The sequence below is a fragment of the Chiloscyllium plagiosum genome, chromosome 47, assembly GCF_004010195.1.
Source record: "Chiloscyllium plagiosum isolate BGI_BamShark_2017 chromosome 47, ASM401019v2, whole genome shotgun sequence".
Lineage (NCBI taxonomy): Eukaryota > Metazoa > Chordata > Chondrichthyes > Orectolobiformes > Hemiscylliidae > Chiloscyllium > Chiloscyllium plagiosum.
In genome coordinates, this window is record NC_057756.1 from 5469763 (window position 1) to 5484453 (window position 14691).

A 14691-nucleotide genomic window follows, 5' to 3' on the forward strand; every position below is an offset into this window, starting at 1 on the left:
GAAGCAGGAAAGAAAGATTTGGAAGGGCTAAAGATGGCTATGAATTGTCCTTGGCAAGTTGGATTAAGGAAAATCCCAAGACATATATATCAGGAACAAGAGGGTAATTAGGGAAAGATAGGTCCACACACGAAATGAGGGTCTTTATACATGAAGCCAGAGGAAGTGTGTAGGGTCCTTAATGAGTACTTCACACCAGCATTCACCAAGGAGAAGGACATGAATGATGGTAAGAATAGGGCATTTCGATATTAAGATGGAGGAGATATTATATGAAAGGTAGGTAAGTCCCCAGGGCCTGATGGGATCTATCCCAGGATATAGACAGGAGCAAGGAAAGAGATTGCTGGGGCCTTGACAGAGATCTTTGTATCATCTGGAGCCATTGGAGGTGCCAGTAAAGTGTAGAATAGACAATATTGTTCCTTTGTGTAAGAAGGGCAATGGTAAATTATAGACCCAGTATCAGTGGAAGGGAAATTATTGGAAAAGGTTCTTAAGCACAGGATTTACTCATATTTGAAAAAGAAAGGACTTTTTAGGGCTTAAATTTGAGTTGATTCTAATTTTTTTTCTATTTTTAAATTTGAGTTCATTGAGGTGACAATGAATGATAAGGTTAGGGCAGTTGATTAGATGGGCCAATGGGCTGAGAAGTCGCAGTTGGAGTTTAGTTCAGATAAATGCGAGGTGCTGCATTTTGGGAAAGCAAATCTTAGCAGGACTTATACACGTAATGGTAAGGTCCTAGGGAGTTTTGCTGAACAAAGACCTTGGAGTGCAGGTTCATAGCTCCTTGAAAGTGGAGTCGCAGGTAGATAGGATAGTGAAGGCAGCATTTGGTATGCTTTCCTTTATTGGTCAGAGTATTGAGTACAGGAGTTGGGAGGTCATGTTGCGGCTGTACAGGACATTGGTTAGGCCACTGTTGGAATATTGCATGCAATTCTGGTCTCCTTCCTATCGGAAAGATGTTGTGAAACTGGTTTAGGGTGAGGGGGGAAAGATATAAAAGAGACCTAAGGGGCAACTTTTTCACGCAGAGGGTAGTACGTGTATGGAATGAGCTGCCAAAGGAAGTGGTGGAGGCTGGTACAATTGCAACATTTAAAAGGCCCCTGGATGGGTATATGAATAGGAAGGGTTTGGAGGGATATGGGCCGGGTGCTGGCAGGTGGGACTAGATTGACTTGGGATATCTGGTCAACATGGACGAGTTGGACCGAAGGGTATGTTTCCATGCTGTATACATCTCTATGACTTTATGAAAGCATTTAACAAGGTCCATCATGGCAAGCTGGTCCTGAAGACTGAATCACGTGGAATCCATGGTGAGTTGTTACATTGGATACAAATTGCTTGGTTGTAGAAGACAGGGTGGTTGTAGAACAGTGTCTTCCTGACTGGAGATCTGTGACCACTGGTGTTTTTCTACTGAAAAGTGGCAACAGTTTCTTGGTCATCGTGGGACTCTTATTACCAGATTTTCGATTGAATTCAAATCTCAAGACAGAAATTATCTGCCTTGGTGGGATTCAAACCAGGGTTACCAGGACATGACCTGGGTCTCTGGATTAATAGTCCAGCGGTAGTGTCGTTAGACCATCGCCTCCCTTGAGGTGATTATGGGAAAAGGAAGGAATTAGATTGGAATGACTATTTCAATTTGTGAATTTACACAAGGGATCAAGTTGGATAAAGTATTTCTTCTGGAAAACCAATCAATACAATTAGCTCTGCAATACAGTGTACACTGGGTAAATGTGAAAGTCAGAACTCGCTTCTGCTGTGTTGCCTTGGAAAATCATCTGTGTTTCTGAAGTCTCTTCGAATTATTGTTGGTCATCCCCAAGGAAACACCATGCCCAATCGTGGCAACATCCAAGAATCACAGGGAACCACAGCATTGCCATAGTGACCCAGGCTGTACTTTGCCAGGAAGTTGCACCATTAAATTCTCCTGTTGGTAAAAACACACACCAGGAATGAGATATTATGCAGGGTTATAGGGATAGGGTAGGGGTTGGGCGGGGGTGGGGTGAGGGTGGAGGTGAGGTTTGTGCACAGAAGAGTGCAATTGGACTAAGATGTGATGCCTGTATGGCTGATTACCCATGAGGTTAGGATTGGTGGTGGTGTATTTTATCTCAGACAGGAAGGGAATAAAAGTAAATAATATCTCACTGAAAGAGAGCACTGTACCTTTATCATGGGACTTTAACTGGAAAGGACCAATAGTGTGAATGCTCCCATTGTTGTGGCTTCCACTGGCTCTTCTTTGGAGGCATTCCTACAGTTAGAATAATAGTAATGGAAAAGTCATTAAATGGAATAAATTTTCTATTTTTTCCAGAAATCCAACAGCCCCAAATCCCAGCAGGACCGAGCGTGATCCTGTCCCTAACAGAACCAGCAGGCCTCCTACAGTGCACACACTGCAGTGGTTCAGGAGGGCATCTCCTCACTACCTTCACCAGGGGCAGTGAGGGATGTGCAATAAATGCTGACCCACCAGCAACACCTACATTCTTCGAAATTAATTTATTTTCAAAAATCCACCAGTTTAGGTAACTGGCTGGCAGGTGGGTTGAGAAAAGTTGCAAAGGTTTCAGATTTTCAATATCGTGCCCATAAGATCATGAGAAACAAGAACAGGAGGAGGCTGTTCATCACCTTGAGCCTTTCTGCCATTCAATAGGATCCAACATGCGTCATGTTCACTTTCCCGTAATTCTTGAATCCCCAACTGATCAAGAATTTAACTCAGCCTTAAATGTACACAAGGACTCTGTCCTCCCATCTGTCTGTGGTCTCAGCATTAAACTGACACCTGTCCATTCTGAGACTATGCCCAATGGTTGTTGACTCTCCCATGAGGAGAAACATCCTCTCAGGATTTAGCCTGTCAAACCCCTTAAGAATGCTGTATGTTCCAATTAGATCCCAAATTCTTCTTAACCCCATCTGAGTAGAGTCCTAACTTGTTTAGCCTTTGCTCAAATGACAATCCCCCCCCCCCCCCCGGGATCATCCTAGCGAACCCTGCTCTAAGCTGCCTCTGATGAAAAGATATTTTTCCTTAAATAACGGGACCAAAACTGCTCTCAGTACTCCTGATGTAGTCTCACCAGCACTTTGTACAGTTGCTGTAAGCAAATACAGACAAAAAGCAGCTTCAGATGTTCAGTGTAAGGAAGGAACTAACATCAGATAAGTATCTCGCCCAATGCCCTACTACTGGGTGGTCTGCAAACCCAGATTCGTTCTCATCATGAATGTGAATGTGTTTGTGTCTCCAGTCTCTGCCCAATTTCAATGCTCATCTAGGTAACTAACTCACCAGTGGTCATGTATGTCAAATGGGATGTCTCTGCACAAACTTACCATCAAACAACGACTGCTTTGTACGTCACACAGCTGTATTTGGCAATGAATGTAAATTCCACTTGAATCTCCAACAAACTGGAAGAGGCTCAGAGAAAAACGAGCGACAGTGGAGTGTCCACTTTCTTCAACATTTACTGAACTGTCGTGTACAGTTGGGCACCTATTTCACAGGAATAGTTAGTTGTAACGGTCTAATGGAAGCATTTGCTAAATCTTCTGTTGCTCTTCCACAGAAACCACTTCTAGCCTGCTCCTCCATTCCATAGGATCAGGTTGATCCTCTATTTCAATTCCTTGTACCTGCTTTCTCCACATATTAGATTAGATTAGATTACTTACAGTGTGGAAACGGGCCCTTCGGCCCAACAAGTCCACACCGACCCGCCGAAGCGCAAACCACCCATACCCCTACATTTACCCCTTACCTAACACTACGGGCAATTTAGCATGGTCAATTCACCTGACCTGCACATCTTTGGACTGTGTGAGGAAACCGGAGCACCCAGAGGAAACCCACGCAGACACGGGGAGAACGTGCAAACTCCACACAGTCAGTCAGTCGCCTGAGGCGGGAATTGAACCCGGGTCACTGGCGCTGTGAGGCAACAGTGCTAACCACTGTGCCACCGTGCCACCCAGTGGTTAGCACTGCTGCACATACTCCTTGATGCCTTTAATATCTAAACATTTCTCTTCCTCTTTCCTGAATATATTCAATTTCAGTATGGGCAATTCCATATGGGTGGCATGGTGGCTTAGTGGTCAATACTGCAGCCTCATAGCACTAGGGACCCAGGTTCGATTCCAGCCTTGGTAACGGTCTGTGTGGAGTTTGCACATTCTTCCTGTGTCTGTGTGGGTTTCCACCCACGATCCCAAGATGTGTAGGTAAGGTGGATTGGCCATGCTAAATTGCCCATTGTGTTCGGTGCATTAGTCAGAAGGAAATGGATCTGGATGGGTTACTCTTCAGAGGGAGAGTATGGACTTGTTGGGCTGCATGCCCTGTTTCCATACTGTAGAAATTCTTTAAACAAAAAAGTTCAGTACCCTCTGGATGAAGAAATCATAATGCTAAATGGTCCAACCAGTTTTCTGAGACTGTATCCCCGGTTTCCAGAACCCCCCACCCAGGCTGAACATCCCCCTTGCATCTAGTCTGTCCAACCCTAATAACATTTTACACATTTCAATCAATCAATCAGTGGAGCCTTGTCCACTGTAATGAATACAGGGCCAGTCTAACCAATCTCTCCTCAGAACAGTCCTGCCATTCCCTGTATCAATGGAGTGAATATCTGCTGCACTCCCTCAGTGGTAAGTTGGTTAAAATACTCACTGCTCAGTGATGAAGACCCAGTGAGTTGCTTGCTTTGGATCACTCCCAGGGGTCGCCCAGCAGTTCTTCAATGTCAGCACAAATCGACTGGCATCAACACCCGACACAATTGTTCCGACGTAGATTTTACTGTTGATGTCCAGCACAACTGGGGTCTGGTTGAAGGGCTGGCTGTAACCAGAGTCACGATAAACTACCATCTTCGATTCAAAGAGCTTCTGACCACCTGGCAAGGTGATGTTTATAACACTGAGGAAAGCAGCAAAATGGAGGACGAGACATGAACAAAAACCCAGCAGTGAGTCAAACAACGAAACCAGAAGTTCTGGCAACCATCTCCACAACCCACCTTTCCCCAACAATCCTCCCTGTTCCTTGCATTCTAACCACTACCATCCCCCAATCTCTGCCCTTCCTCCCTCTGCATACCACTCCCCCACATCCGTCCATCCCGCTCCCTTCCTCCATATCCCTACCTCTTCCCTCCCCCACATCCCTCCATATCCTCTTGTCCAGCCTACAGTCTTCCTACTCCCCCATATCCTTCATCTCCTCCCTCAGATCCACGGTTGGGCCTTTATGCCTCACTCTGAGCTTGGCAGACTGGAGTCACATGTACAGTAGTATCTAGGCTGTTAATGTAACTGATGAGAGTGTGGTGCTGGAAAAGCACAGCAGGTCAGGCAACATCCGAGGAGCAGGAGAATCGACGTTTCAGGCATAAGCCCTTCATCAGGAATCTGTGCTGTCTGGTTCTAAATTCACTTATCACCAGGAACAGTTTCTCCTCAACTACTGTAACCAGCTAGCTCAGGAGTTTGAAAACTTTATCAAATCTACTTAGTGTTCTGTTCTCCAAGCTAGGTCCTAACTTCCCAAATCTATCCTCAATTATTTGGAGGATTGTGTTCAGTTCTGGGCACCTTACATAAGAAAGGATATTAAAGCCCTGGATTCAGTTCAAAAGGAGAATGAAGGATTTTAGATACGAGGAAAGATTAGAGAGATTGGGCTTACTCTCCCCGGAGCAGAGAAAATTAAGATATGACCTTTTTGAAGTTTTCAATATGATGAACAATTCTGACAGGGTAGCAAAGGATATTCTGTTTTTACCAGTTGGTATGTCGGTAACTCGGGGATTACAATTTCCAGATTGTGAGCGAGAGAGCTAGGAGTAGCCTTTATTCAGACAGGTGTCAGGATTCGGGATTGCTGTCAGGGAGAGTGGCAGAGGCTGAGTCTACAGGAGGTTCAAAAGGAGAGCTGGATATATATTTGAAAATGATGAACTTAGAGGGCAACTGAGATAGGGCTGGTGAGTGGGAATGGCTGGATAGCTCTTTCAGGAGTAGTACAGACATGATGGGTTGAATGGTCTCCTTCTTTACTGTAAAATTCTAAGAGTCTATACTGAAGTCTCTGATCCCTGAAACTATCCTTGTAAATTTCTTCAGCACTCTCTCCAATGCATTCACATTGTTCCTATAATGTAGTGCCCACAAATGTACTCAATACACCTACTGAGGTCTAACAAGTGTCTTGAACAAGTTCCTTGCTCTTGTACTTTATGCCTCTATTAATAAAGCCAAGGGCACTATGCTTTACTAACTGCACTCTCCAGCTGTCCTCCCACTTTCAATGATTCATGGAAACTTGCCTCTGCATGGTTGAGATTACCACTGACGAGGAGATATTCATGGTTAGGGGATAGGCACATGAGAATTCAATCGTAACATTCCGTTGCCTTGTGATGATTGCCCCAGAATCAGCTTCAGTTAGCCCTCTGATGGCATTGGAATAGATGAAGTGTGTGCTGTTCACCTGGATGGACACGAGCAGAAACATATAGCCAACAGTCCATAGCTACCAAATCATTGACCTACTTCACATCAGCAATTCAAATTCTCCTTCGCAAAGCTGCAGCTCATAATGATAGTTCAGGGAATCTTCCTCATGTGGATCAGATCTGACAATAATTCACAGGATCTGTCCTCTACGAACTGATCACTGGCAAGAAAACCAGTCCTGTGACTTGGGTGATGATTGAGAAGAGGGAGTCAGTTCATTTCCAACAAAGGAGCACCTCAGCTGGATCAAAGAACCACCCCACTGACACCCAGCATTCGGTCTCAGACACCTCCAGCAAAGACAAGTACAACTGAGAGCAGTTCACATTTAACATCTGGGGATCATTTGCACAGGCGGTCTTGTGAGGCTAATGGGAAGTGTCCCAATCTCTGAGCCAGCAGGTTTTCCCAGTCCAGAACTTGATGGACATGGAAAGGGGTGTTCATAGTGAGGCTAAACAGGATGCCTTTCGACTTGTAAGTTCTTCAAATTCAAGCCAAGAACAGGAAATATTCTTGGTCACCTATAGGAGGGGAGAGAATTGAAGCCTCTCCCGACTTTGTAACTCCTGGTGACAACATGGAGATAAATAAAGTTCTTTCCCCTGGTAGGAGAGGCCAAAATGAGAGGGCGTAGGTTTAAGGTGAGGACAAAGATTTAAAAGGGACCTGAAGGGCAACTTTTTCACAGAGGGTGTAGTATATAGAATGAGCTGCCAGACTTGGTAGTGGAGGCTGGTACAAATACAACATTTAAAAAGGCACCTGGAAGACTTTAGAGGGATATGGGCCAAGTGGTGACAAACGGAACTAGAGTAATTTCGGATATGTGGTCAGCGGGTGTATGTGGACTACTTGACTCAGTTTCCTAGCTCGTGACATGGTGGTATTGTCATTGGCCCAATAACTCAGAGGCCCGGTCAATGTACAGAGGCTGTCATGGGTTCAAATCCCACCAGGGCAGCTGATGAAATTTCAGCTCAGTAAAAATCTGGAATAAAAAGCTACCCTCATGAGGACTGTGTAGCCACGGAGGATTATTGTTAAAAATCCTTTGGGATGACTAATGTGATTCAGAAAAGGCGATCTGTCATTACCCAGTCTGGTTTTCCACATAACTCCAGACCCACAGTGATGTGGGTGTCTTTTACTGACTTGACAATCAGGGATGGGTAATAAACACTGATCTCCACAGTCATGTCCATATCTGGTGAATAGCTGTGGCTCGTGAGGTTAGTAGACCATTGGGATGCCCTTCTGGGGAAGGTGGGACCTGTAGGGGGAGGATGGGTTGCATTTAAACTGGAGGGCCACAAATGTCCTGGCTGGGAGGTTTGTTCATGTGGCTCGGGAGGGTTTAAACTAGTTTGGCAAAGGGGTGGGGACAAAACTACATATCTGGGGGCGGGGGGGTACTTGTAGATGGGGCAGTGACTGGATGTAGTGAATCTATTAGAAAGGTTTTTCATGTGATGAAACAAAAGGGGTCAGTTAAAGTGTGTCTGCTTTAATGCAAGGAGTGTCAGAAATAAGAATGATGAACTTAGACCATGGATTAGTACTTGGGATTGTGATGTTGTGGCCATAACAAGACTTGGATTTCACAGGGACAGGAATGGTTGCTAGATGTTCCAGGGATTAGAACATTTAAAAAGAACAGGGAAGGTGGTAAAAGAGGAGGGGGCGTAGCATTGCTAATCAGAGAGTGCATCACAGCTACAGAAACGAAGGTCGTTGATGAAGGTTTGTCTACTGAGGCAGCGTGGGTGGAAGTTAGGAACAGCAACAGAGCAGTCATCTCATTGGGGGTTTTCTACAGACGCCCTAGTAGCAGCAGGGAGATTGAAGAACTCATAGGCTGGCAGAATTTGGAAAAATGCAGATGTAGTAGGGTTGTTTTTATGGGCGACTTCAACTTTCCCAATATTGACTGGAACCTCCTTAGTGCAGATGGTTTGGATGGAACAGTTTTTGTCAGGTGTTCAGGAGGGTTTCCTTACTCAGTATGTAGACAGCCATTTTGGATTTGGTGCTCAGCAATGAGCCAGGACAGGTGTCAGATCTCACTGTGGGAGAGCACTTTGGTGACAGTGACCATGACTGCCTCACGTTTACCATAGCCTTGAAGAAGGAAAGGAGCAGTTACCAAAGGAAGATATTTATTTGGGGAAAAGGAAATTATGATGCTATCAGGCAGGAGTTGGGAAGTACAGACTGGGAGCAATTGTTCCACAGAAAGGGCACAGCAGACATGTGGAGACTGTTTAAGGAGCATTGTTGTGAGTGGTGTACGAATTTGTTCCTCTGAGACAGGTAAGAAGGGGTAAGATTAAGGAACCTTGGATGACAAGAACAGAGGAGCTTCTCGTCTAAAAAGGAAGGCGGCAGCTTACATGAGGTGGAGGAAGCAAGGATCTAGCCCAGCTTTAGAGGATTACAGGCTTGCTAGAAAGGAGCTCAGAAATGAACTGAGGAGAGCCAGGAGGGGGCATGAAAAAGGTTTGGCAGGAAGGATTAGGGAGAACCAAAAGGCATTTTACTCAGACATGAGGAATAAGAGAATGATCAGGGAGAAGGTAGGGCTGGTCAGGGATAGTGGAGGGAACTGGTGCATGGAGTCAGCAGATAGGGGAAGGCCTAAATGAGATCTTTGCTTTGGTTTTCACAAAGGAAAGGGACCTTATCATGAATGAGAACTTTGAGGAGCTGGGATACAGTCTTGACGAGATTAAGATTGCTGGTGTTTATGTGCTGGAAATTTTGGGAAACATTAAGATTGATAAGTCCCCAGGGCCAGACCAGATTTATCCTAGGTTGGTCCAGGAAGCGAGAAAGGAGGTTGCTAAGCCGTGGTGAGGATATTTGCCTCCTCACTCTCCACAGGAGTCGTACTGGAGGATTGGAGGGAGGAGAAAGTTGTTCCTCTTTTCAAGAAGGGTAATAGGGAAATCCCTAACAGTCAGCCTTATGTGTGTGGTCAGCAAAGTTTTGGAAAGAATTCTGAGGAATAGGAGTTATGACTATTTGGAAAAGCATAGCGTGATTAAAGGCAGTCAGCATGGCTTTGTGAGGAGCAGGTTATGCCTCACAAATCTTATTGAGTTCTTTGAGGAGGTGATGAGACAGGTCAACGAAGGTCAAGCAGTGGATGTGGTGTTCATGGACTTCAGCAAGGTATTTGATAGGGTTCCCCACGGTAGGCTCATTCATAAAGTCAGGAAGTATGGGATAGAGGGGGATTTGGCTATCTGGATTCAGAATTGGTTGGCTGACAGAAGGCAGAGAGTGATTGTAGATGGAAAGTATTCTGCCTGGAGGACAGTGTTGAGTGGGGTCCCGCAGGGCTCTGTTGTTGGGCCTCTGCTCTTTGTAGTTTTTGTAAATGACTCGGATGAAGAGGTTGTGGGGTGGGTTAGTAAATTTACAGACGACACGAAGGTTGGAGGTGCTTTTGATAGTATAGAGGGCTATTGCAGGCTGCAGTGTGACATAGACAGGATGCAGAGCTGGGCTGAGAAATGGCAGATGGAGTTCAACCTGGATAAATGCGAAGTGATGCATTTCGGAAGGTCAAACTCGAACGCTGAATATAGGATTAAAGACAGGATTCTTGGCAGTGTGGAGGAACAGAGGGATCTGGGTGTGCAAGTACATAGATCCCTCAAAGTTGCCACTCAAGTGGATAGGGTTGTTAAGAAATCATAAGGTGTTTTGGCTTTCATTAGCAGGGGGATCGAGTTTAAGAGCCAAGAGGTTTTGCTGCAGCTCTACAAGTCCCTGGTGAGACCACACTTGGAATATTGTGTCCAGTTCTTGTCGCTCTATTATAGGAAAGATACAGAGGCTTTGGAGAGGGTGCAAAGAAGGTTTACCAGGATGCTGCCTGAGTTGAAGGGCTTGTCTTGCAAAGAGAGGTTGACGAAACTCTGACTTTTCTCTCTGGAGAGAGGAAGAGAGGAGACTTGATCGAGGTGTACAACGTAATGAGAGACATGGATAGTCAATAGCCAGAGACTTTTCCCCAGGGCAGGATTGACTGGCATGAGGGGTCATAGTTTAAAGGTTTTAGGAGGAAGGGATAGAGAAGATGTCAGAGGAAGGTTCTTTATGCAGAGAGTTGTGAATTCAATGCCAGCTGTGGTGGTGGAAGCAGAATCATTCGGGACATTTAAGCAACTGCACATGGACAACAGTGAATTGAGGGGCGAGTAGGTTCTATTATTTTATTTCAGATTAGCAATAATCCTCAGCACAACCTTGTGGGCCGAAGGGTCTGTTCTGTGCTGTACGTTTCTATCTTGTGTTCTAATAAAGAGATGAGTGTTCCAGACATGAGGTCCAAGTGCCATTCTGGCTGGAGTAGATTCTCCCACTTACCCCCGTGGTGGAGGCATCAGGGGTATTGAAGGAGTGATAACATTGAATTGAGAGGATCAGCCATGATGATGTTGAATGGTGGAGCATGCCTGATGGACCCAATGACTTAACTACGGCTCCTATTTTCAGTGTTTCTCTGGGGGAACTGTCCTGGCACTGTAGCTTAGGCTGACATGCAGTTTATCTGGCTGCAAGATGTCACTTGACCAGTAGATGGTAGTACTGCACCACAGACAATTCATTCTGAACGTGTTCAAAGTTTGTGAGAAGATTTGTAGCTCGGGTGCTCGTTGTTGTGGTTCTGTTCGCCGAGCTGGGAATTTGTGTTGCAGACGTTTCGTCCCCTGTCTACGTGACATCCACAGCGCTTCTGTGATGTTTCCTCCGGCATTTATAGTGGTTTGAATCTGCCGCTTCCGGTTGTCAGTTCCAGCTGTCCGCTGTAGCGGACAACCAGAATTTGTAGCTCGGGTGCTCGTTGTTGTGGTTCTGTTCGCCGAGCTGGGAATTTGTGTTGCAGATGTTTCGTCCCCTGTCTAGGTGACATCCTCAGTGCTTACCAGAACGAAGGACCCGATACCCAGCATGAGAAAACTAACGTCGTGTACAAAATCCCATGCAAGGACTGCACAAAACACTACATAGGACAAACAGGAAGACAGCTAACGAACCGCATCCATGAACACCAACTAGCCACGAAACGACACGACCAGCTATCCCTAGTAGCCACACACACAGATGGCAAGCAACATGAATTCGACTGGAACAACACTACTATTATAGGACAAGCCAAACAGAACAGCCAGGGAATTCCTAGAGGCATGGCACTCATCCACAAACTCCATCAACAAACACATCGACCTGGACCCAATATACCAACCACTACAGCGGACAGCTGAAACTGACAACCGGAAGCGGCAGGGACAGGCCACTATAAATGCCGGAGGAAACACCACAGAAGCGCTTCACAGGAGGCTCCCAAGCACTGAGGATGTCACCTAGACAGGGGACGAAACGTCTGCAACACAAATTCCCAGCTCGGCGAACAGAACCACAACAATTCATTCTGAACTTAAACATTCAACAAAAAAGTTTCACAATCGAGGTAACTAAATCAAAACAACACTATGCAGAATTCCAGTTTCCTTAATTAATAGAAGATAGAACATAGGACAGTACAGCACAGTACAGGCCCTTTGGCCCTCTATGTTGTGCCAGCCTTTTATCCTACTCAAAGCTGAGACTAACCTACATTGTACTATCTTTCATGTGTCTATACAAGAGTCACTTAAATGTCCCTAATGTCTCTGACTCTACCACCACCTACTGGCAGTGCATTCCACACACCCACTGCTCTGTGTAAATAACCTCCCTCTGACATCTCCCATAAGCCTTCCTCCAACCACCTTCACATTATGCCCCCTCTTGATAGCCATTTCCACCCTGGGAAAAGGTCTCTGGCTATCCACGATCTATGCCCCTCTACATCTTGAACACCTCTATCAAGTCACCTCTCATGCTTCTGCACCCCAATGAGAAAAGACCTAGCTCTCTCAACCTTTCTTCATAAGCCATGCCCTCCAGTCCAGGCAGCATCTTGGTAAATGTCCTCTTTAGAACATAGACAAGTACAGCACAGAACAGGCCCTTTGGCTCACGCTGTTGTGCCGAGGTTTAATCCTAATTTAAAATATAATAACCTAACCTACGCACCCCTCAACTCCCTACTATCCATGTGCCTGTCCAGCAGTCACATAAATGTCCCCAATGATTCTGCTTCCACCACCACAGCTGGCAATGCACATCCCATGCATTCACAACTCCCTGCGTAAATAGCCTACCTCTGAAGTCTCCTTTATACCACCCTCCTAATATCTTCAAACTATGACCCCTCATACCAGTCAATCCTGGGGAAAGGTCTCTGGCTATTGACTCTGTCTATGGCACTCATTATTTTGTACACCTCCATCAAGTCTCCTCTCTTCCTCCTTCTCTCCAGAGAGAAAAGTCTGAGCTTATTCAAGCTGTCTTCATAAGGCAAGCCCTCTAGTCCAGGCAGCATCCTGGTAAACCTTCTTTGCGCCCTCTCCAAAGCCCCTGTATCTTTCCTATAATAGAGCGACCAGAACTGGACACAATATTCCAAGTGTGGCCTCACCAGGGACTTGAGGCACTGCAGCAAAACCTTGTGGCTCTTAAACTCGATCACCCTGTTAATGAAAGCCAAAACACCATATAATTTCTTAACAACCCTATCCACTTGAGTGGCAACTTTGAGGGATCTATGTACTTGCACACCCAGATCCCTCTGTTCCTCCACACTGCCAAGAATCCTGTCTTTAATCCTATATTCAGCATTCGAGTTTGACCTTCCAAAATGCATCACTTCGCATTTATCCAGGTTGAACTCCATCTGCCATTTCTCAGCCCAGCTCTGCATCCTGTCTATGTCACACTGCAGCCTGCAATAGCCCTCTATACTTTCAACAGCACCTCCAACCTTCGTGTCGTCTGTAAATTTACTAACCCGCCCCTCAACCTCTTCATCCGAGTCATTTATAAAAACTACAAAGAGCAGAGGCCCAAGAACAGAGTCCTGCGGGACCGCACTCAACACTGTCCTCCAGACAGAATACTTTCCATCTACAATCATTCTCTGCCTTCTGTCAGCCAACCAATTCTGAATCCAGATAGCCAAATCTTCCTCTATCCCATACTTCCTGACTTTATGAATGAGCCTACCATGGGGAACCCTATCAAATGCCTTGCTGAAGTTCATATGTACCACATCCACTGCTTGACCTTCGTTGACCTGTCTCATCACCTCCTCAAAGAACTCAATAAGATTTGTGAGGCATGACCTGCCCCTCACAAAGCCATGCTGACTGCCTTTAATCAAGTTATGTTTTGCCAAATAGTCATAAATCCTAACCCTTAATTCTTTCCAAAACTTTGCTGACCACAGACGTAAGACTGACTGGTCTGTAATTGTTAGGGATTTCCCTATTACCCCTCTTGAAAAAGAGGAACAACATTCTCCTCCCTCCAATCCTCCGGTACGACTCCCGTGGAGAGTGAGGAAGCAAAGATCTTTGCTTCCTTTCTCGCTTTCCCAATCAACCTAGGATAAATCTGGCCTGGTCCTGGGGACTCATCAATCTTAATGTTTTCCAAAATTTCCAGCACATCAACTTTATCAATTTCGATCCGGTCAAGACTGTATCCCAGCTCCTCGAAGTTTTCTTCATTAACAACAAGGTCCGTTTCCTTAATGAAAACCAAAGCAAAAAATTCCTTTAGGCCTTCCCCTATCTGCTCAGACTGCAAGTTCCCTCCGCTATCCCTGACCGGCCCTACCTTCTCCCTGATCATTCTCTTATTCCTCACATGAGTAAAATGCCTTTTGGTTCTCCCTAATCCTTCCTGCCAAGCCTTTTTCATGCCCCCTCCTGGCTCTCCTCAGTTCATTTCTGAGTTCCTTTCTAGCAAGCCTGTAATCCTCTAAAGCTGGGCTAGATCCTTGCTTCCTCCACCTCATGTAAGCTGCCTTCTTCCTTTTGACGAGAAGCTCCTCTGTTCTTGTCATCCAAGGCTCCTTAATCTTACCCCTTCTTACCAGTCTCAGAGGAACAAATTTGTGCATCACTCACAACAACTGCTCCTTAAATAGTCTCCACATGTCTGCTGTGCCCTGTGGAACAATTGCTCCCAGTCTGTACTTCCCAACTCCTGTCTGATAGC

General features: G+C 45.6%; 1 protein-coding gene across 1 annotated transcript in view; it reads right to left on the reverse strand.

Moving 5' to 3' along the window:
* Nucleotides 1-1832: 1832 nt before the first annotated feature.
* LOC122544235 (uromodulin-like) overlaps nucleotides 1833-14691 on the reverse strand; it is a 27124-nt gene continuing 14265 nt past the window's right edge. The window contains exons 6-10 of the mRNA XM_043683311.1: nucleotides 6384-6547; nucleotides 4727-4975; nucleotides 3385-3547; nucleotides 2203-2290; nucleotides 1833-1960 (exon numbers count right to left, since the gene is read on the reverse strand). Of these exons, the coding sequence (XP_043539246.1) occupies nucleotides 1833-1960; nucleotides 2203-2290; nucleotides 3385-3547; nucleotides 4727-4975; nucleotides 6384-6547 (792 nt within the window). The remainder of the gene's footprint in view (nucleotides 1961-2202; nucleotides 2291-3384; nucleotides 3548-4726; nucleotides 4976-6383; nucleotides 6548-14691) is intronic.